Source organism: Carassius gibelio, chromosome B7 (genome assembly GCF_023724105.1).
Source record: "Carassius gibelio isolate Cgi1373 ecotype wild population from Czech Republic chromosome B7, carGib1.2-hapl.c, whole genome shotgun sequence".
In the NCBI taxonomy this organism is placed as follows: Eukaryota; Metazoa; Chordata; class Actinopteri; order Cypriniformes; family Cyprinidae; genus Carassius; species Carassius gibelio.
Genome location: NC_068402.1, coordinates 10,770,847 through 10,792,201, shown reverse-complemented (window position 1 = coordinate 10,792,201; position 21,355 = coordinate 10,770,847). Strand labels below are relative to the sequence as shown.

At 37.8% G+C, this 21,355-nt stretch overlaps 1 protein-coding gene across 2 annotated transcripts in view; it reads right to left on the bottom strand.

Annotated features, from left to right (window-relative positions):
* Positions 1 to 21,355, bottom strand: part of LOC127962123 (sushi, von Willebrand factor type A, EGF and pentraxin domain-containing protein 1) — a 61,626-nt gene that overhangs the window by 21,382 nt on the left and 18,889 nt on the right. For both annotated transcript variants that reach the window (XM_052561591.1, XM_052561592.1), the window contains exons 4-15: positions 8,255 to 8,413; positions 7,935 to 8,114; positions 6,909 to 7,088; positions 5,249 to 5,443; positions 4,016 to 4,134; positions 3,792 to 3,921; positions 3,546 to 3,653; positions 1,474 to 1,605; positions 1,052 to 1,243; positions 759 to 880; positions 557 to 659; positions 33 to 230 (exon numbers count right to left, since the gene is read on the bottom strand). In XM_052561591.1, coding sequence (XP_052417551.1) covers positions 33 to 230; positions 557 to 659; positions 759 to 880; positions 1,052 to 1,243; positions 1,474 to 1,605; positions 3,546 to 3,653; positions 3,792 to 3,921; positions 4,016 to 4,134; positions 5,249 to 5,443; positions 6,909 to 7,088; positions 7,935 to 8,114; positions 8,255 to 8,413 — 1,818 coding nt within the window. The remainder of the gene's footprint in view (positions 1 to 32; positions 231 to 556; positions 660 to 758; positions 881 to 1,051; positions 1,244 to 1,473; positions 1,606 to 3,545; positions 3,654 to 3,791; positions 3,922 to 4,015; positions 4,135 to 5,248; positions 5,444 to 6,908; positions 7,089 to 7,934; positions 8,115 to 8,254; positions 8,414 to 21,355) is intronic.

Sequence of the window (21,355 nt, the reverse complement as noted above, 5' to 3'; positions counted from 1 at the left end):
ACTAGTTAGCTTAATAGTTGGTATTTCTCTACCTGTGATGTTGAAATGAATTTGTATCTTTTGCTCTCTGGCGGGGCCAGTGATTTTACGATGGCGTTTGGTCCTCATGTGATAGCCATGCTGTGATGAACCATCTTGCTGCAAGTGGTGCTCTGGAGCAAAACCAGTGTCAAAATATGCATAGTCCTGGCCATTTTGAGAGCCCCAATTACTGCCCCATCCTCCAGGACCTGAGGAGAAGGAAAAAAAAAGACAATTAATTACAAATTTAATCTGTAAGAAAATAATTTAAAAAATAAACGTAAGAAAAAATAGTTTAATTGTTTTTAAAAAGTGCTAATTTTTTAAATATATTTTTTAAAAACAATCTTATCAGTGAATATTAATATTAATTTTTTTTTTATTATTATTATTTTTTTATTTCAGTTATTAATTCATCTAGCAATTTATTACATTTTTTACTTTTTTTATATATTATTTTATTTCATTTCAGCTTTCATTCAATTACCAAAAACAATAATAACACAGCCTAGTGAAAAGGCATGCAATTATTTACCAATAGCAAATCCATTTGGATAATCATAGTTATACTCCAGACACTGTCCAGGTAAAGTCATTTCCAGTTTGCAGTTAACATCTCCACCACAGATTTTAGGGACCTATGAAAAAAAAAGATGAGTCATAACAAGATATAATTAAAGTCATGTGGCCACATACATGTACTGTACATGTCTATATACTTGTGTTTTAGATCTCACCATATCTTTAAGAACAGTTGAAAACTCCCCCGTGAAGGACTTTAGCAAGTCAAGGTCATCACAGCGTGATGCTTTAAATAGCATCTCAAATGGTTTAAAACCATTGTTTGCAATTCTGTTCACTGTAAATGGGAGATAGGAGACACATACATAAGCTCAAAGAAAAGCATATAAAAAGCATTAAAGCACTGTGCAGTGTCTAAGATAGTATATGTCTAAATCCGTAAGTGGAAAATACGAACAGTAGAACAAAATGAAAGACAAATGTTGAGCAAGAGCAAAGCAATACTCACGGGAGCAATCAGGTCTGTCTGGTGAGCGGGGCGGCTTCCAGATTCCATTATTGGCACAAAAGTAGCTGTGCACGGCATCCTGGGTGAGACTGTAACCCTGTCTGCATATCAGAGAGCAGTTTGTTCCCTCCTCTGTCTTGGCACATGAGAAATCCCCATTCACTGGCACGAATGGCTTCTCACAGGTTGAACCTGAGGTTAGAAACAGCCTTTAGCGCCACTGAATTAATTAGTTTATTTAAATAGGAACAGTGCAATCTGGAAAAAAAATCACCGCATTTAGCTTAACTGGCTAGACAGATCCAAAGTCAGATTATAGCAGAGTACTCTATTTCTTAAGAAAATAAAGCATGCTGTGTGGAATAACATTTCTTAATCAACAATGAGACAGTCCATGCAACGTCCATGCAAACATACAGTACCTTGTACAGTAATGATGAGTTCACAAGTACGGTTGTTTCCAGAAGGGTCTGTGGCTGTGTAGTACACTAGAGTTTCTCCAACAGAAAATACATCTCCAGATGAGTGAGTCCTAGAGATATTCAGATAGGCTCCTGAGAAAGGAAAATAAACAAATAGATGAGTTAATACAGGCTAGGAAGCAGCACACTATTATATACACAACCATTGGGTACAGTAGTGAACACGTCGTGTAATGTTATATAAAATCAATATGTGCCTGTATATTTAATTTGCACAAAAAAATCAAAACAAAAACAAAACAAACAAAACCCCATCTCTATTAATCTCTCTTTTAGTAGCTATAACCACTTAGAGTTCTGGGAAGGCTTTCTACTAGATGCTGGAACATGGCTAAAGGATTTGTTCCCATTCAGACAAAAAGCGTGTCCAATTCATCCCAAAGGTGTTCAGTTGAGGCCAGGTCTGGGCTTTGCGCAGGCCAGAGAAGTTCTTACACACCAGACTCAGTTATCATTTTTTATGCAGACTTTGCTTTCTGCACTAGGGTATCATCATGCTCGAGCATAAAAGTGTCTTCCCCAAAATGTTGCAACAAATTTGGAAGCACACAATTCCCTATAACGTCGCTGCGTGGTGTAGTATTAAGCTTTATCTTCACTGGAAATACTAGAATAGCTAAACCCGTTAATTAGACGGGGGGTGTACACATACTATTGGCCATGTAGTGTATATAGGCCTGCATCTGTTTGCAATATTGCACACAGATTACTTTAGTTGTTCAATTTGGCATTAGCCAATGATATAACAGGTACTTTCACAGACATTCCCACAGGGAGCAATGTGGAGCTCCACAAGGACTTGCTCTGGTCAACCACAAAGTCCTACAAAGGGTGCTATGCTACTGTACTGCTCCTCACGAGGCCTGGGAATAATAGGCCTTGGTGCCAGAGGAGAGTAATTGCTAGATTGTTTAATGACGCAGAACTAAGGGTGCTACACTGTGGTCAGACAATAGAGTCTTTCAAGAATCAGATACACAGACAAACAGGCTTATTTGCATGCACATATCAGTAGCCACAACTGTAATGAAACCTCCTTACATATATCTACTAAAATAAGGTTTTGTGACCACACTGAGGCTGCTTGTCGACGTCACACCACACTAACCCAACGTCAGCATGTTTTGTTTTTCCATACCCACACCCTGACGCTGGTTTATATTTAGTACAGACAAAACTCCATCCAAAACCCGGCAGACCCAGACATTTGTCAGACAGTTTGGAATAGCCCTGGAACTTCTCTCTGGAAAAGTGTGTGTGTGTCTGTGTATTCACGTCTGAACTGGTTAAGAACAAAATGAATTATCTTACAGAATCTGCAGTGCATGTGCAGTTGAACAAATGCATTTGTGTGTACAAATTATTTATCTTATGTTTTCTTATCCATACTCCATAACCACTGTATCATAAACTTCATTTCTTTCTCTGTTACTGTATTTGCAATTATAGGATAAAACTAAGTAGTTTTACTTGTCCAAGACCAAAATCCTGACTCCAATCCTTATCGCTGCTTAAGGTGCCAAATCAATAAATATTTTTTGTAGGAAAACATTTCCTACCCAGAATTCTTAAAATGTTCATAAATCAAACCATTTCCATTCCTTTCAGCTACTAAAGGTTTATTCAAACTCCACAGATGTCCTGAAGCGAAGCCTCTCTGTGATGATTGTACCAAAAGTCAATTCCTGAAGATTGATTTTCTCACGCACCAGATTCAAGATCATTCCAGTAAGGCCTAAAATATTCTGGACCTGTTTACTATTTTACCTGAACATAAAAATAAAGTACAAACATGGCCTATCAATTATCATTGTTCCTCTTTTTGCTGTCTATATTTATTAAAATAGTAAAAGTACAACCAAATATTCATGAGTACCCTTTCTCCTATTTAAAGGAGTGACTGATGATATAATTTGCCAGAAAACATGTAGCCTAATTTTAAATTCTGTTTAGTGCCACTTTAAACACTTTTTTTTTGTTTTCACGCTCTTAAAAAATAAACTTGTATTTACCAGAATTGTCTGAAAACTGAGGTTCTTCCCAGTATACTGCAGTTTTTTCCCCAGTGGCTTTAACGGTGGGTGGAGATCGACACCTGTCAATCAAGGGGGGTTCCATATCTAAGAGAACAGAGTATAGAACAAAGCAATTATACTGCGAAAGGCAAACAATAATATATTATAGTGCTTAGGCAAAAACACAGCATTTAAATTAGACTGTGTAAATCACTATCCGTTGTAGATGGAATCCAACCTCACCAACTACAGTAACAGTGAAAGAGCAGTTGGCCTTGTTTCCTGCGCGGTCGGTCGCTGTGTATGTTATGAACTCAGTTCCTACAGGGAAAGGCTGCATGGGGTTTAGAACAGGGGTCACCTGCACCGCAACCTGAGGAAGAAATGCAAAACCTCATGTTAAAACAAACACACAAAACCTGCGCCGTTGACTTAATATGGAAAATACAAAATGATGTAAAACTCACCTCATCTCCAGAATTGTCCCTGAGCATGGGTGCACTCAAACTGATGTTAGCTGACCTCTGATGTTCATCTGTCTCTGTGATGACATCACCAGGACACTGAATCCATGGAGGCTCTATATCTACAGAGGATAAAATCAGTTCAGGGTTCGTAAGTCTCCATAACGTCAACCCCATTACCAATTACTGATTTAATTACTGATGTAAACATGCCATAATGATGTCACTCATTACCTCTAGCTATCTCATCTTATGCTCTATGTAAAACATCTGTAATGTAAAAAGTCATCCCTTTTGGAGTGGAACTGTTTTATCATAAAAAAAGTATTCTTTATTATTTATTCATGCAAAAATGAAAACTCTGTGGCAATTTACTCAATCTTATGTTTGATTTCCAAAACCTTTAAGAGTATTTTTTTTAATATTATCTATTTACAGAGGTGTATCATGCAGCTCAGAGTATAACATGCTAATCATGCAGTCTGCACTCTCTATCCAAGCCAAACTAATTCTTCACTGGTACAGTAATAGGGTCAAAAGGGAACAAAAATGAAAGTTCTTTCATGATTTTTTTCCTCACCCTCACATTGTTCCAAATCCATAGGTCTGTTTCTTTTATGATACAACTCCAGATTCATGTGAAGTCTATGTGCACAGAGCATTTGTTGGTGTTGCTGTGTTGACACCTAATGACTGACTATTAATATCACATTCAGTTTGGAGTAGAGCTTATTAATCACACAGCCCTCTGCTGTCCCTCCAAGCGAAACAAATACTTTACCATTAGATTAATAGGTCCTAGAAAGAACCGGATCAGATGCAAACGCTGTCTTCTGCCCTAATGATGAGCCACAAACTCACATAAATACAGAAAACACATTCCCTCTTCTCATCTGTAAACCTTAAAGGTTCAGAAGTGAAGGCCAAAACTAATTGATCCTTTGGTTGGTTCCAGCTTGGAGGGGCAGTTTTGATGTTTTATGATCTTGGAACTCTTTAGTTTTACACAATGGTGCAACTTTGTTTGATGATCTTCCACTTATTCTGTTCTTCATCATCTTAAGGTTTCGCAGCAACAAATTTAAAGCACCTGTTTTACTGGCAGCACATCTGTCCCATTGCAACACATTTTACAGCAGAACAAACAGGGAGGTTTCAGCCACATGTGTAGATGCACAAGGACATGCAAAACATAATACCGTTTGTCGTTATAAACACAAACCGAAAATAAATCACCTGTACAGGTTGCTTTTTGTAGATTGTCACTCCAGGTTCCAGAAGGCAGACATCTGACTTGAGAGTTACCGATGAGACCGTAACCACGAGGACAGTTTAACTGACACGACGCTCCGGTCCTGATCTCATTTTCCCCACAGGCAGGAGGTGACAAACTGATATGCTTCAAAGTAACAATCGGAGGACAGCGCACCTCTTAGAAAGAGAGAAAGAAAAGGAAACACAGTCAAACATAAACAACAAGCATTTTTTAAAGATAAATCAAAAGAATGAGAGAGTGAGAGAGAGCGTGCAAAAATATCTCCAGAAAGGGAAATGTAAGAGCGGTTATTGACCACACTGCACGACATTCTTGGACACAACCTCAACACATGCATACTCGCACAAGTAAATGATTTTTAATCTGACATCTGGATCATCCTGTCCTGCCAAAGCGAGAAAGAATGATGAGCACAGAATGAAATCAAGTGAAAGAATTACAGTGAAGACAATAAAATGTGTCATACAACTTAAATGGGCCAAAGCCATTGCTGGAAAATCAGTCCAAACGATCAAACTACAAAGATCGAAGAAATCGAGAAGAGCAAAGCAATGCTGACTGACAGTAGGTAGGGACGGACAGATCAAAAAACATACAGTAACTCAAGAAGCAAGCTGTTAAAAGCTATAAAAGGGTATTTTGACTTGCCCTTTTATATGGTAAGTCAAGCATAAAGTGTCTATCAATGTTATGAACGAGTTAAGTCAAAAGTCATCTGAAAGTAATCAAAAAGTAGTCTGAATATATTACCTTAAAATGTGCAATGTAACTGAATGTCACGTAATTTGTAATCAGTAAATAATTACAGTTTGTAAGTAATCTACCCAGCTCTGTCTGTAGGTTTGTGGTTAAAAACTGGCAAAGTGGCTGCCACAGCTGACTTTGCGTAGCTGACTACACAAAAATATATGTGATTACAGTTTGAATTTGGCAGGATGATAAGTCTTGCTGAGCACTAATGCACAACTATCAGTTAAAGAGAATTTTTATTTTCAGAAATAATCACACTCAAATAAAAACTTTTGTATACAACTCAATTGCATATAAGGTAGTTTTCGTAAAAACTTGACTTCATGATAGATCTATTTAAACATACATATATAAAAAACTGTAATTAAACTCCCTCTAGTGAATTTAGAGCTAAATAACAAACTGTGAACAGTGGATAACGCGACGTTAAGTGACATTGTTTGCAAGCTGTTTTATTTGATGGGTTTCTTTCGACTGAAACACTTGAGTTGTTTTTGACATACTTTTAACATACCTTCTAATGTTTATTTTGCAAGTTATTATAACTTGTAATAAAGTGGCACTCCGCATTGCTGTTTGAATTGAAACTGCTACAGTTATCTGTCGTGCCACATTTAAGAGTGTCAAATAAAAAACTATTGCTTGAATTTTGCGATAAAATGTACATGATTTGAAAGCTGAGGTTTTGTTCCAGTTCCATCTTTTTTTTTGTGAGAATTGGATTGGAGGCGCATTACAAATGTTTTCTAAATGGAAAATTTGAATTTGTTTTCTCTTCAGGTAGGTCACTACAATGTAGGTTTTTCAGTTTTTCTATCAATTTGCAGCCATTTTATCCCTATATAAACACACATAGAGCTACGATCTTACCGACACACCGGGGCTGTGGTCCACTCCACTGTGAGTTGGAAAGACAGGTGAGTCTGGCTCTGCCCTGCAGCCTATAGCCCTGTTCACAGCGCACCAAACACTCCAGCCTATAGGGGGCGGTCCGCTCACTGCAGTTCAGTACCCCATGACGCGGAGGAGAGAGATCTGGGCAAGAGCGAACTATGGGAAAATACCACACACACCAGACAGGGGTTAGGGCATTGCACAGAAGGTTTGGTCCTATGTTATTAAAACGCTGCTGTATTGGACAGACTTAAAATTACCCCAATTCAACGACACACAGACAGCTGGGATAAACAAAAATGGAAAAGATGGACAGACTAGAGAAGAAGAGAGATTTTAAGAGCAAACGGGAGGGAAAAGAGAAAACGATTGAGAAGAGGGTGGCTGGTAGCTAAGTCTGTGGTTGGGACTTTGAGACCTGTAATTTATTTCCAAACAAAGAACAACCAAAATATTGTTATTTCAGGCCTGAGGTCATAAGAAAGGGAATTCTTTACAGGTCAACTTGCATACATACATCTGTCTGAGTGTGTGATTTGGTTTGTGCATATACATATTGTATTCATTTGTTCAAGTGTGTAAGCACTCACATAGTTGGCAAAGCATTAGAGTTTACTTTCCAGCTATCTAAACACACATGAACTCAAAGCGCTGCAGGCCGACGGGCAGAGAAATGGCTTTATGAGCCTTTCTCCACACACACATACATACTCAAAGGCTGCAGTATATTAGCTTTTCTGGGGGTGATGAAACATATGGGGTGACTAAAGGCCCTTTGAGCTTCCAATTCTTTAACACATCAACTGACAATAAAACCAATATGTTTTCCGCTTTAATTTGCTTTCCACGGAATTAGGGGCAAAAAATAACATACAAAAGTGGGAAGTGGGCAAGCTAACAAAAGATAAAGTACAACAAAAGGAAAAGAAAAAAGCAATACATATATTAGATTGTGTCCACTTTCCAGGACCGCTGATGTCATAAATTCCAGGTGTTCCTCACCTCTGCAGCTCGGATGAACTCCTGACCAGGTCCCGTCCGGCTGACAGAGTCTGATTCCGTCTCCCTGCAGGTCAAAGCCTTGGAGACAGCGCACCCCACATGCAGAGTTAAACTGATTATTACACACATTCTGGATGAAGAAGCCATTCTCTGGAGGAGTGAGAACCGGACAGACCACCGCTGCAGCAGGGAAAACAAGAGAGTGGGAGGGTTAAAAGAATTCAATTTAGTGTTTTGAAAAGAGCACACATACAGACACATATCCATAAACAGAAATGTTAGCAGAGATGTTTCTAGATATAAAGCAGATAGATCAGCACCTTGGCATGTGTTGTTGTGTGGTCTGTAGCCTTCTGCACACACACAGTCTGATACATCTGTACTCCCAGGTCTGGATGTGTGATGAGGGTCGGGGCAAGGAAGGCAAGTACTCACACCTCCAGAAACTGCTTCAGGTTTATATGTGCCAGATGGACAAGCTGAGAAAGAGAAAAAAGTAAAAGAAAAGGCAATAAAGAGAGCTTGATAGCAATGATTTCATGAAATGGAAATTCACCTGAAGCTCTTATTATGTGAACAATTTATCCATCCGTTTAATTTTTGGACTGTAAGTTTTAATCAAAATATCATAACTCAGTCTTACATTTAAACTAATGACATGACCTCACAAATCATTTAGCCCATTTAAGCCCCGCCTCTTTCTTACAAACTTGCATTAAGATCTGCCTCCACCTAATCAATAACTGAACCAAGTCCCTGATCTGATGTTACTTCCACTACATTGTGATTTAGAATGATTTATATCATCACAACGCAGATTTCACACAGCAACATCTCTGAGACAGATTCTTTGCCACCTCCAATTTGGTTTCAAAATTAAATGCAATATTATATCCACCTTTTATCTTTGCTGTTGTCATGCTAATCATTGTGTGTCTTGTTTTGTCCACATTTATTTGAAGTAACCTTCAGCTTCTTTCAGAACTTTCAATCTTCAGTGATTAGTAGTAGTGATTCATACTTTTAAATGTTTATTTCAGTTAGTTTCCAACATAAAAAAAAAAAAAAACGATTAAAATGTTTAATGATGCAGTAAACTGTTTCCCATGACTGTGATTCCTCTGGAAATTCATTTATGCCACATTAAATGGACCTTTATGTGGTATACATGCCACAGTTAATTTGGCCCAGTGGATTCGTCAAACACTAGACACAAACCCTTGTGATAAGATGCTGTGTCAGATAACATGTTACTGAACTGAAAGACTCCCCAACACTAACTTTCCATTGTTTAAATAACACATACAGTATGTTTTGGAGGTTAAGAAAAGATTCGTTAAGTATTTCTCAGGCTATTTAGAAAAGTAACTGATGTGTTTTTCACTGGGACAATTTTGGCTGAAATGCTTCAAAACCTCCCCACATAAGCTCATGTTAAATATCAAAGACATTTCATTTGTGGAAGGAGGAACAACCCAGACACTCTTTATCAATAGCTGCTCTGTACAAGTCAGCCAGACATCTTAACTTGGTCAAAGTGGAGAAAAAACACTTTGTTTGGACCTCATTTTGATATTAAATTAAGGTAATAGGACGCTTCTTGCATCATTTTTAAAAGCAGTCACCTAATTTCTCCTCTGTCAGTCCATCTCGCATTCATTTCTTCAGTGGTACCTACAGCCAGAAGTCATCTTGCCAGACTGTCTGGTTGATTTAACAACAAAACCCACATCTAACAAATTTCCCTTCACAGGTGTTGTTTATATTAGTGACCATCATTAAGCTGACGGCTCAAACGTCTAGTCAGACAACCACCGTTTTGTTTGACTAGTTACATAACATGTAATATGCTAGAGTTAAAGAGGTTTCATCTGAGCCTTCCTCCCAGTACCCTTGGCATCATTTCTAATATTTCACATTTGGTCATTTTTCATTCAAATAACACCCAGCTGCTTCTGAAACAGTTGCAATACTGTGCTATTCTGAGTTTTGCTGGGGTGCTGATGGGTGGCCATCCGCTCTGAAACACTATGCCCAAAAAGACGAGCAGTTGGGTAGAGGGCAAAAGTCAGAGAGAAAGAAAAGCTAGCAAACACTAAGATGCAAACAGACAAGCAGATGGTGGAATTAATGTAAGAAGAACTGAAATAAACAAAGAGAGACTGACAGTGAATCTGAGACAGGAAGAGAGAACTAAACAGACAGATGGCAAAAAAGAATGTAAGACAGGAATACAACCAAAGCCATTGAAAAAAAGTGCATCTGTGCTCAAGTGAGAGAAACAGACACACAGATGGATAGATGGAATATGTTAGATAGAGGGAGAAATCAGAGAGCTGGAAAGATGGTGGGTTTCCGTTCTCAAAAAAGTGCTGGGAAAATGTTTTTTACACACATGCCATGATGTTTTAGTGTGTCTATTGAAGACGATTTGTCACTGATCCAAATGGCTTTTAGGAACAGTCTGATGGCTGGAATTATCCAGCATCCAACAGCTAATGAAGTCATTGATATGGGTGGTGAAACATCTTCATTGGAAAGTCGAATTGCTTGCAAATGCATTCTACCAGACATTTTGCACTGACCTGGTTCAAAGAAAGTGTTCACAGACATTATGTTTATAGTACAAATAGCTAGCTAATGCTGTATTTTGTCACATTCAGTACACTTTAGTACCTAAAATATATTACATTGCCTGCTAAATTACACCAATCAGACTAAACTGAAAACCACCTAACTGCACTGTGGAAAGCTTCTAGTTAAAGTATAGTAAAGCAACACTTTATAAAAGTTTAAGCTAATGTCTGAACTGTTAGCACAACTGTAAAGTTTTTTTATATCTGTATGTGATTTAAAGCAGCTGAAAATGCACCTTTATAAACCACACAAGCTTAAGTCACCAAGACAAAAAAAAACATGTTTCATAATCTAGTTTTCTAATAAATCTGGCACTGTAGATTTCTGTGACAAATTGCTTATGTCTCTCTTTCATAAGTTGATGAAAGCCAAATGCATTCATATAATGTAAATGATATGTTAACGTTATAACATTCTCTAATGTCTTTTTAAAAGATCCTTTTAAAATATTCCAAAGTAAACATCTAACATATGAACATTAGCATGTGTCTAATGGTGAATGTGTAGCTCTGTTATATATCAGGTTCAGACAGGATAAGCTCTTTGATAATCATGTGGTATAAACTGGAACCTTTAGCTATTTTTACAGTTTTTAAAATAAGAAGGTCACAAGTTCAGCGGCTAAGTCCAGTATTGGTGTTAATTTGGATTGCTGTTTGCCTGCTGCATGTCTCATAACTCTGAGGCAATGAGTTAAAACTCTCACCCTCCCAGAAACCCACAATAAAGGAAAAGAGAAAGAGGGAGAAAAAAGGACTTCAACCCAACAGATGGACAAGAACTTACAGTCCAAAGAAAGGATGTGAGTAAGAAGAGAGAGTGAACTAGAAAGGGGGATGAGGAGGTTTACATTGTTAGAATGTTTTTTTTAGCATTTCAGATGGTTTAAGCTTATCTTATTTAAAATTTCTTTTGAAGTTGTGAAAGTCAAACCCACCTGAAGCAATATGAATTTTTTGACAATGGAAATGTTTTAAGTAGCATAAACCGTTTTGTGCAATAAAACTACAGCCAAATCCATCTAGCTCATACAACAGACATTTATCAAAATGTACATGTCTAAAGATGTTTGAAAACCAAAGTGAATAGACACTGGCTAATTCTAGAGTTCAACCACATTACAGGCCCCACTAGAATTACACCGAACAGAGAATAAACAACTTCATCACGCTATGTTGGGCTTCTTGTAAAAGACACTTTAAAACACTCACTATACTCTAAAAGCAGGACTTCATGCCAGAAAATGGTTTGTAGATGCAATTTAGATGCAAAAACAATACAAAATTGACTAATTCTTACACTGCATGGGTAGCAGCTTCTTAAAAATATTAGATAAAATTATCCTACCATAACCCAATTTGTGAGTATGATGTTAGATTTTTGGTAATAAACAATAATCCACATCTGCAAACCACAGGATGCAACAGATGCACTTTAAAAACGATTGTAAATAACCTTTCTAAATGACATCACCATTCATGCTGCCATTGGTATACCACATTCTCCTGTTTTCAGCCACAAAAATTTCACTCTGCATGTTTATATGGGTTTCATCCTTTCCCCTTTGTTCTGGGTTTAAACAGGAGGTCAGCCTCACATGCAATTGTTATGCTTTGTGTCATTGTGACAAAAGATTTCCTTTTTCCATCTCAGCTCAGATCTGGATTCTGGAAAAGAGTAATCGTTATACATTAATGTAACTCAAGCTGTAAATCAAAGCTGCTGAGTACATTTTGTAGGAAAACATAGGCTATTTAAATACTATGGCACTTTCAAGTTTCACGTCTAATTTAATGTGTTATATTGAGATCAATGAAATTGAGATGACTGGGGAAAATGTCCCAAATTCACCATACAGTACCTATAATTTCCACATAAATAAAAAATAAACTTCAATTAGGGCTACTTTTGAATCTTATTTTTTAGTGTTCCGTCTTTCTCTGTTGTAGGTTAACATGTAGCAAAGGGTATGAAGTTCAGTAGCAAAGACGCCTATTTACAGTGACTGACAACACGTTCTTTATAGAGAGGGGAGGCTCCTAAAAGCATTTGCTGTGGAGGACAGACATGAAGGGAGACAGGATGCAACACTCACACTCAATCTACAAACACAACTGATTAATTCACACTAAAAAGGCCACTGCTATATGAAGAAAGGCAGGAAATAATGACATGACAGCTGCTGGGAGAGGTGAAGAGGGAGAAACATAGTGAAGCTGACAGAAAACAAAGTAATAGGTCATAAAGAGAGAGAAAAATAGGCTTGTACTTTCAGAGTAAGCCTTTAAAGCCAAACCAGGTATCATAAAACATTTCCAATGGGATTTTTAAAGGCAGCGAAGGAGAAATGGAGGGCAGAATAACCATTACAGCATCCCGAGCTGACGTGACACTCACTCATAGGTCATTCTCAAGAATGGAATCGGAACAAAATAAATCGGGTCTGTTCGGCCAGCATGGGGTAGTCGTTTTACACAACACACATACTGTAAATCTGTTTTTATAACTGGATACACTGACACAGTGAGCTACACTGTAATTGGCAAGGGGGAAATAAGAGAGATGGGGGAGGAACGCTTGCAAGGTTCGTTAGGTTCAGCTACTGACTCTTTTCACAAGATCCCATTTGTCACCCCCACCTGCTGGTGGCCCTAATTGCAGCCAGTTTACAGTCAACACACACACACACGATCCCTAACAAGCAAATGCAGTGTCATGCACACACCTCTTGTATGCACAAGTAACAGTAACTTTACAAGATCACAGTTTCTAAAACCTATAAACTTGCCTCCTTTTTTCCAAAGGCATTAATCAACACAGTTTACCACACAGTGGCAGGCTGAGGAATTCTTAATTTGTCACTGAGGAACTAAGCTGTTATAGATAGGAGCCACTGACCTCAGACCAGCAGTCACTTCCAGTATTTAACTATTACTCATCACCACTGAAAGTGTAAAACGGATGCGAGGTCAGCATAACAACGCAATGTCTCAACGACCAAGAGAACTCATTTAGAAGTCTTCACATGCCTGTCTTCCTGGAACTAAAATCTTCACTTTAATGTGATCTGGTTTAAAATACTGGGGTGAATCCAATTGACTCTGAACCTTTGTGTCCCTTGAGATCCAGAGGCATCTGCTGTTTTTGGCCAAAACAATCCAGGAGCAGAGCATACCAGGAGTTGAGCAACAATCTGCTTTTATCTGGAAAAGGAAATCCAAGGGCTCAAACGATTTTTTGAGTATCTTCATTAGAAGTACATAAGAAGACATATACAGTATGCAATTGTACTGTACATACAGTAATGTAAAGCCAGTCATTTTCATAAACACAGTTATATAAGCTGATAATATTGTTGAATGAAAAGCACACATAACTTGTCCTAATAGTGCTTGCTGCTGTAAGTCTAAAGCAAGTATAATTTCTCATACAGTAATTATATTTCTTTTAAACTATCCCCTAAGTCTTAATATCCAACTTATACCAAAACATCTGTGCTATGGTCAGTTCTAACATACTAGGTGGTCACTGTTATGGCTTTTGTTTGATGACAAAACAAAGGGAAAAAGAACTTGACAAGCCATTTGTGCTCTAAATATGAAAGATTTATCATACAAGACTACCTAAACCACAATAAAAACCACTCACAACAAACTCTGTAGCATCATGGCAATGTGTCTTACATGGGAAAGCATTACCAATATGTGCAACAGACTACATCAAATAACCAGATGATGCCATGATCTCAACAGTACAGGTCTAGCATGAAATCAGCCTAGAATAAGCTGATGAAACACTCATGAAACTGTCCAGCCCAGCTAGGATTAAAAAGAATGACTTCATACAAAACACAACTTCAAACTATGAAAAATCAAATTAGGAATGAAATTAAAACAGCTGACAAGTATAATGCAATTAATATAAAATACTCTATATAAACATGAGGAACAAACACTCAAGAGCAGAAATGTGGTTGGGGTTTAAGACAAAGTCATCAGTTTCGCACTTTATAGAATATAGAGCACTTGGAATGATAAAACTACACTAAAACATTTTTCCATATTGTTTGCTGAAGACCAGGTTGGCTCTGCACTGCAGCAGAAATAAAATATTGCTGAAGCCAAACATGCATTACAGCATCTCTTCTGACTTCATTGCTGGCTCTAAGATATCAAGGCAGGTAGGAAACCAGTTTCATTGCTAAATAAAGATGGAAAAATAAGACAAAAGACAGGAATTGGCCATGTGGCATGGAGGTTTGGACAGTAAAGAGGCATGAAAAATGAAGAATAAGAGGGAAAAAATGTTGAGGCCTGGGGGAGCTCTGAACCCTTCACCTTGGATTTGTGAGAGGGAATATTCACCTTTTGTCTGATGTGTGGTATGGAACAGATAAGACATACTAATGGAGAGAGAGGAAAAAAAGGAGGAGAAACAAAGATGAAAAAGCAGTAAAAGAAAGAAGAAACAGTTTAAGTACACTAAACAGACTAGACTTCAACCTGCATCTCCCACATAAGCACCACAGCTCAATGGCCACATAACACTTACAACCCAATCAAAAAAATTAAAAATTAAAATATGAGTTACAAAAATCAAGGACTGGTGTAATGGCTGCAAAAAAAATCAGCTTTGCCATCACAGGAATATATTAGGCTACATTTAAATATATCAAAAAGTATTATTTTGCACCATAATATTTCACAACAGTATTGTTCTTACTGTATTTTTTTGTTTGAATAAATGCAGCCTTGGTGAGCATAAGAGACCTCTTTCAAAAACATCTGAACAATTGCCACAGCAATGAGTGAAATTAAAGTGATCATTTGATTGCAGTCCAATGAAACTATAAAGCAATACAGGCCAATGCTAAACAGAAAGATGTCTACAGCTCTAGAGCTGGAAGGATTGTGCTTGGGAAATACTACGTTTTGGGTTTCAGACTTGGAGAGGTATTAGACTGTAGAGTTGTTTACTGGAAGTCTGCCTGTCACATGGCTGATAAATGTCTTCACTCTCACTGCGGCCCTCCAATCTTCCCATCTAATATATCATATGTACTGACGCGTCTCTTGGTTTAAAACCAAATGCATGTTATTACGCGCAAGACACATGCACAAAGACATGCACAATTTTATGCATACATATGCACAGACAAAACAACACATTCTGCGTTACAGGCACTAAATGTAGCAAGAGTACATTTTTACTGACTCTAGAGACCATATGGGGGTTATTATTGGTCACAGGGTTGCAGGGGGGTAAAAATGAGGGGGAAAGAGACAGCCACAGTGGGAGAATAAGGAGGTCAAACACACACAAAAAAGAAAAACACTTTTGCAACATTTCCTCACTCAGTACCTATCTGACATTTCCCAGATTCCTTCTTTTCTCCTCTATTCTGGAAGTTTTTTTTTTCATGGATAGATTTATGTTTGTCTAGGGGCTCACATATGGACTCTAGGGCGTTCTGCTGAAGGTAAATATTTACGAGCCCTGATTTGAGGAAATAAAACAGTGTCTCTTCCTCAGCTATCTTTGACCTCTGACATCTGACAACTGGTCCCTGTCACACACCAGCTGAGATGTATTATGGTGTCTGCATCTATGGTGATGTATTACACTTGCCAGGTTAACCCAGAATGTGACTCTGGATAAAATGTCAGGTCATTATAAAACCACTGGAATGCTTAAGTCAAACAAATCCCAACACAGATCTTCACAAATGGTGTCATTCATCTTTTCTTTGTACTCATTCATCAACATCACTATGTTTTACTTTCAAGCAATAGTAGCAGGAGGTCAGTTCAGATGAAATGGCCTTTAGTCTTGTTATTAAGCACCTTTTAGACATCAGGACAATGCACGTTTGGAGGCTTTCCAGTACATTCAAATGATACAGGGCAACTATCTTTTTAAAATCCCTACAGATCAACAAAAGATTAAAACTTGACCTGTGGGAACAAACTTGATCCAGGCTAACTTTTCTGTGCACAGATGCAAAACAACATGTCCGGAAAAATAATGCTATTATCTATGACTGAAAAGCATGGCCTTACCAGGGTCAGCTTTTTGTATTTTGCTTTTTATGATATGTTTTATTGCAATCATTATTAAAACAGTCCCCATATCAGAAACAAGAAACCCTGGTCTTCATTTAGTTTTTCCGGTGACTTCCATAGAGTGAGCCAAACACCTGCTATAAGTTTGCATTCTGTCATTAATTACAGAATTCTGCTGCTAATTAACAGTCAGACCAAAAATAATTGTGAGGAATGCAATCACCCTGGTAACATCTGATTCAAATTCGCAATTGAGTTCACAGCCTCCGTTATCACATCCAAAATAAACAGGAAAATTAACACAATAAAACAGGAAGACAAAATCTACTCAGTGTCTTTTGTTAACTTTCCTCCCTTTTCAGTGACCACCAGTTATGACTATTATGCATCATGTCAAATATGCAAATAAGTTCAAATAAAGAAAAACGCAGCAACCTTAACAACCAGATCCATGAAAACCTTTTTAGAGGAAAGTGTCACAGTGAGGCTCTTATTATGAAAATGACTCCTACTTTGACACAGGAATGTGAACTGTACGTACATGCATACTCTTCTGTTTTGCGCAAATTGAACACCAGTTAACGTGTTTATGTCATTGATTATGTGTTATGTGATGTTGTTCCTATCCTCATCATGTAATTTCTTCCTCAGTTTGACAATTAATGATTCATACATTTTACTATGTTGATTTATGGTGTTGTGTTAAGAAGTAAAGCAAGACCAGTGATCATGTTAAAAGTTTATTGTTTCTATATAACAGCTTTTATATTATAAATAGTCATACTTACTGTACTGGAACATTTTCCCATCCTAAACGTGAAAAACCCACAGGTCACAGTAAATGCCCACCATTTTGAAGAACTCATTCCCGCCTATTGATGGCACAGTTTAGTGTTCTCATGTTTGAGGGGGGAGGCTGGTGATCTGCTTAATTTTTGGTTGAGCATTGTTAAGCATTAATAATTAACTGAGGTTGGTTTGTTTCAAATTTCCGTGTTTTGTTTTGTATTATAACAGTTTACTTCTTTGTTGCTGTTAAAGCACAAGTATTTGTTTTACTTAAGTACTTGTTTCTTTATTAATTAAAATTACCTTCTGCAGTCGACACAAAACTGGCTCCATTACCGTTGATGTCAGAAGTTTTTTTGAACCACTTAGGTGACGTGGACATACTTTTTTTTTTAATGCCACCGAAGACAAGGAGTAAGTCTGATGAGAACTCTAGACCAGATGTGGACCAGAGTGAAATCGAGAGGGATCCAGATGAAAGATTGCAGCTTACGAAGGTTCCTTGGGCTGGAGCTGATGCTGCTATTACGGCTCTGGGGCAGATGTTCTAGTCCTTTATGAAGTATCAGAAAGATCCACATGATCGACAAGTGAGAGAGACAGGCTGTCGAGAACAACATTTTAAAGTGTTCAGTCACCACATCACACAAATGCAAACTGACATGGAACTTGTGTGTCTTGGAGAAGTATCGGACAAACCAGCAGCAAGGGTGATAGACTAGGAGCCGCATCTAGGGAAACTTAAGAACTCGTTTGATGTTGAGCACTTTTTGCTGATGTTTTAGAAACTGGCAGAGCTGTACCAGTGGCTAAAGAAGACTGGGCCATCCACCTCATTCCGTTGCATTCTGATAAGGCCAGATCTGCCTTTGTTGCAATGGACCCTTCACATACACAAGACAATGATTTTGTTAAGACATTCAGTTCCTTCACGTCTTGTACCCAGACGTGAGGACTTGGGTCAAGGAGTTTGATGTAACGACTGCTGCTGAGGCTGCCAGACTGGTTGAGGCATATTTCATAGCCCGTAAAGGAACAGAAAATTTCCGCTATGCAGGAATCCTTCCTGGGGCCAGAGGTGAGTCTGAGGAACCTGGGGACTAGAGTCCTTAAACTCACACAGAATAAAGACATTACTCCTCATGCAATTTCTCAGAGTGTACCTAAGGAGGATGTTGTCTGTTTTCATTGTGGTCAGCCAGGCCATACTAGAACTCTTTGCCGCCTGAAGAAACCTCAATTCGCAACTCTTTGTTATGTTTCCAATTCAATTGAGTCATCCCCCATGAAATGCAATTCACAGCCGTTAGGTCTTACTTGTTAAATGGTAGACCAGTTTTAGCCTTGGTGGCTTGGTGACATATACGCAAGTGCAGAGCAGGTATGTGCACGGAAGGGACTGGATTGACACGGAGACTGTTACTGTTTGCTGTGTGCATGGTGACAACACTCCTTTGCTTTTTGCAGAAGTTTATATTGAAGTCTTGAATAAGTCATATTTAATGAAGGTGGGGATTGCTGAGACTCTTCCCTATCCCATCCTACTTGGCACTGATATGCCCATGTTGGTGGAATTACTGCAAGACACAGAGTGATGTGGGGTAGTGACAAGGGCTTAGTCAAAGCAAGCAATGCAGACAACACTCTATCTAGATGCAGATAATGATTTGCAATCCTTGCCTTGTTGTTATGCTATTGAAGCTGAGTCTGGTCCAACAAAAGACAACAGGTTGTAACAGCGTAGAGGTTGGGTAGCAGAAATGATTTATACTCTGGGACAGGCTAAGGAGGAGGGTGCTGAACACAGACATTGTGATTCTAAAAGATCTAGCCCAGTTAAAGAGGGAAGACCCATCTTTAGCCACTTGTTTTGATCAGGTTAAGAAGAATGTTGACTGTGATGTTTTACTTGATTCCGCAAAATATCCAAAAGCATATCCATTGATAGACGTTCCGGCTAAGCAGATAGCTTCAGCTTTGTTGAAATTCTTTTCCCAAGTTGGCATACCAAAAGAGGTTTTATCAGACCAAGGCCCTAACTTTATGAGTCACAAACTGCAGCAAATTTATCAGCTTTTGGGCATTAAGAGAGCAGTGTTAATTTCGTTGACTAAATATTTTCGTCATTATTTTCGTCACGAATATATTTTTGCCGACGAAAACGAAACGAAAACTAAAATAGAAGGCACTGATGGAGACTAAAACTATGACTAAATTGATTGACATTATCGTCAACGAATAAAGGACGAGACGAAAATAGACTGTGACGAAAATCAAATCAGCAGACGGGAGAGATGCGAGGAATGAACAAAAGAACCGGCAAAACAGAACAGACTGCATGAGAGAAGAGAACCAATCAGAGCCTGACTTATTGAGACGTGAAGCGAAGGTTTTCAGTTTTTATGAGCTCCCGGGAAGTCGGCATTCGAAGAGGTGATAGGGACTTTAAGCAACAGCCTCTGGTGGAACGGCAAAGCCATTCTGGCGTTGTATTGCGCCTGCGCGAATTTAACTGCTACTTTGTGACGTTCTAATTTAACGGTCTACTACGGGAGAACAGCTGATTTGCCGGAGTCGCTACAACGTGAGAGGTTAGGTAAATAAATGTTATGTTTTTAGACTTATTTACATCATACAATATTAAAAACTCCTCTTCTGACAAAAGATTGTCATTTAACGCCAAAAGCAATCCTTCTCTTGCTTTTTTAAATTATATATTTTTTTGGATCTCAATAAATGAATTAATGCTGCGTTGCGCTGTTCTGTTTTACCGTTGCTTAGTGACTTTTACGTTCTTGGCTACAGCGGTGTGACGGCAAACTTCCGGTCGCTGTAGCAGTTCCATTCGCAGCTGTTGCTTAAAGTCCCTACTGTCTAAAAGAGCGACAAAATGTCCACAGCTCACTTCACGTTTGACGACGAACAAAACAAAACAAAGTGTAAAGCACGCAGAGCGCTCATTCGTGGCAAGAACACAACCAATTTGAAAAGACATTTACAGACGAGCCACCCGGACATTTTCTCAAATGTAATTTTACAACGATGTTCTTTTGTTTATTGAGCTAAGCAAAATTGGAATAGTGCAGTGCGTAGATGTTGTAGCATTAAATATTACGAACTGAAAAGTACTGTAAAATAGTCCCTTCTTCAAATTAGATGCGAGCACAATACTAATAAGTAATATCATGATAAATACATTTGATTAATACTAATGTTTAGTATATTTTATAATGTTCTACTTGTTGACAATATCATAAAAATATTTCTATATTAGTCATGTGAAACATGAATGTTCACATCCTATCATTATACATACAAATCTAGCAATATTGTAGTATTTAAAACATACAATATTGCTAGACAAATGAATACCTTATAAAATCTTGTTACTTTTTTTATCCACCTAGCTGCCAACTTATTAAATATTTACTTTAAATGTATGCACTTATTGTTCAGCTCAGCTGTAAGCTTTAAGGACCTGGACCTAACTTTATTTTTCTTTTATTGATGGTCAATTGGCAGCTAGTTATTGTTTACATTATCATGACAGTGTTTGTTGCTGCATAAAAGCTTTTGAATCGAAATAAAGACACAGTTGTGTTGAAATAAAGTTGAATTTGTGTTTTATATATTTTGTTTAAGTTTGTTTCCTATACCAGCTGTAAAAAATTGTCTAGTAAATCTGTTATTGACTTTAGTCTTATTTTAGTCGACTAAAATACCAAGCAATTTTAGTCGACTAAAATACCAAGCAATTTTAGTCGACTAAAATACCAAGCAATTTTAGTCGACTAAAATAAGACTAAAATTAAAACAAATCAGATGACTAAAACTTGACTAAAACTAAAAAGAATTATAGTCAAAAGACTAAGACTAAAACTAAATTAAAATTTCGTGTCAAAATTAACACTGTAAGAGAGTGAGAACAACCCC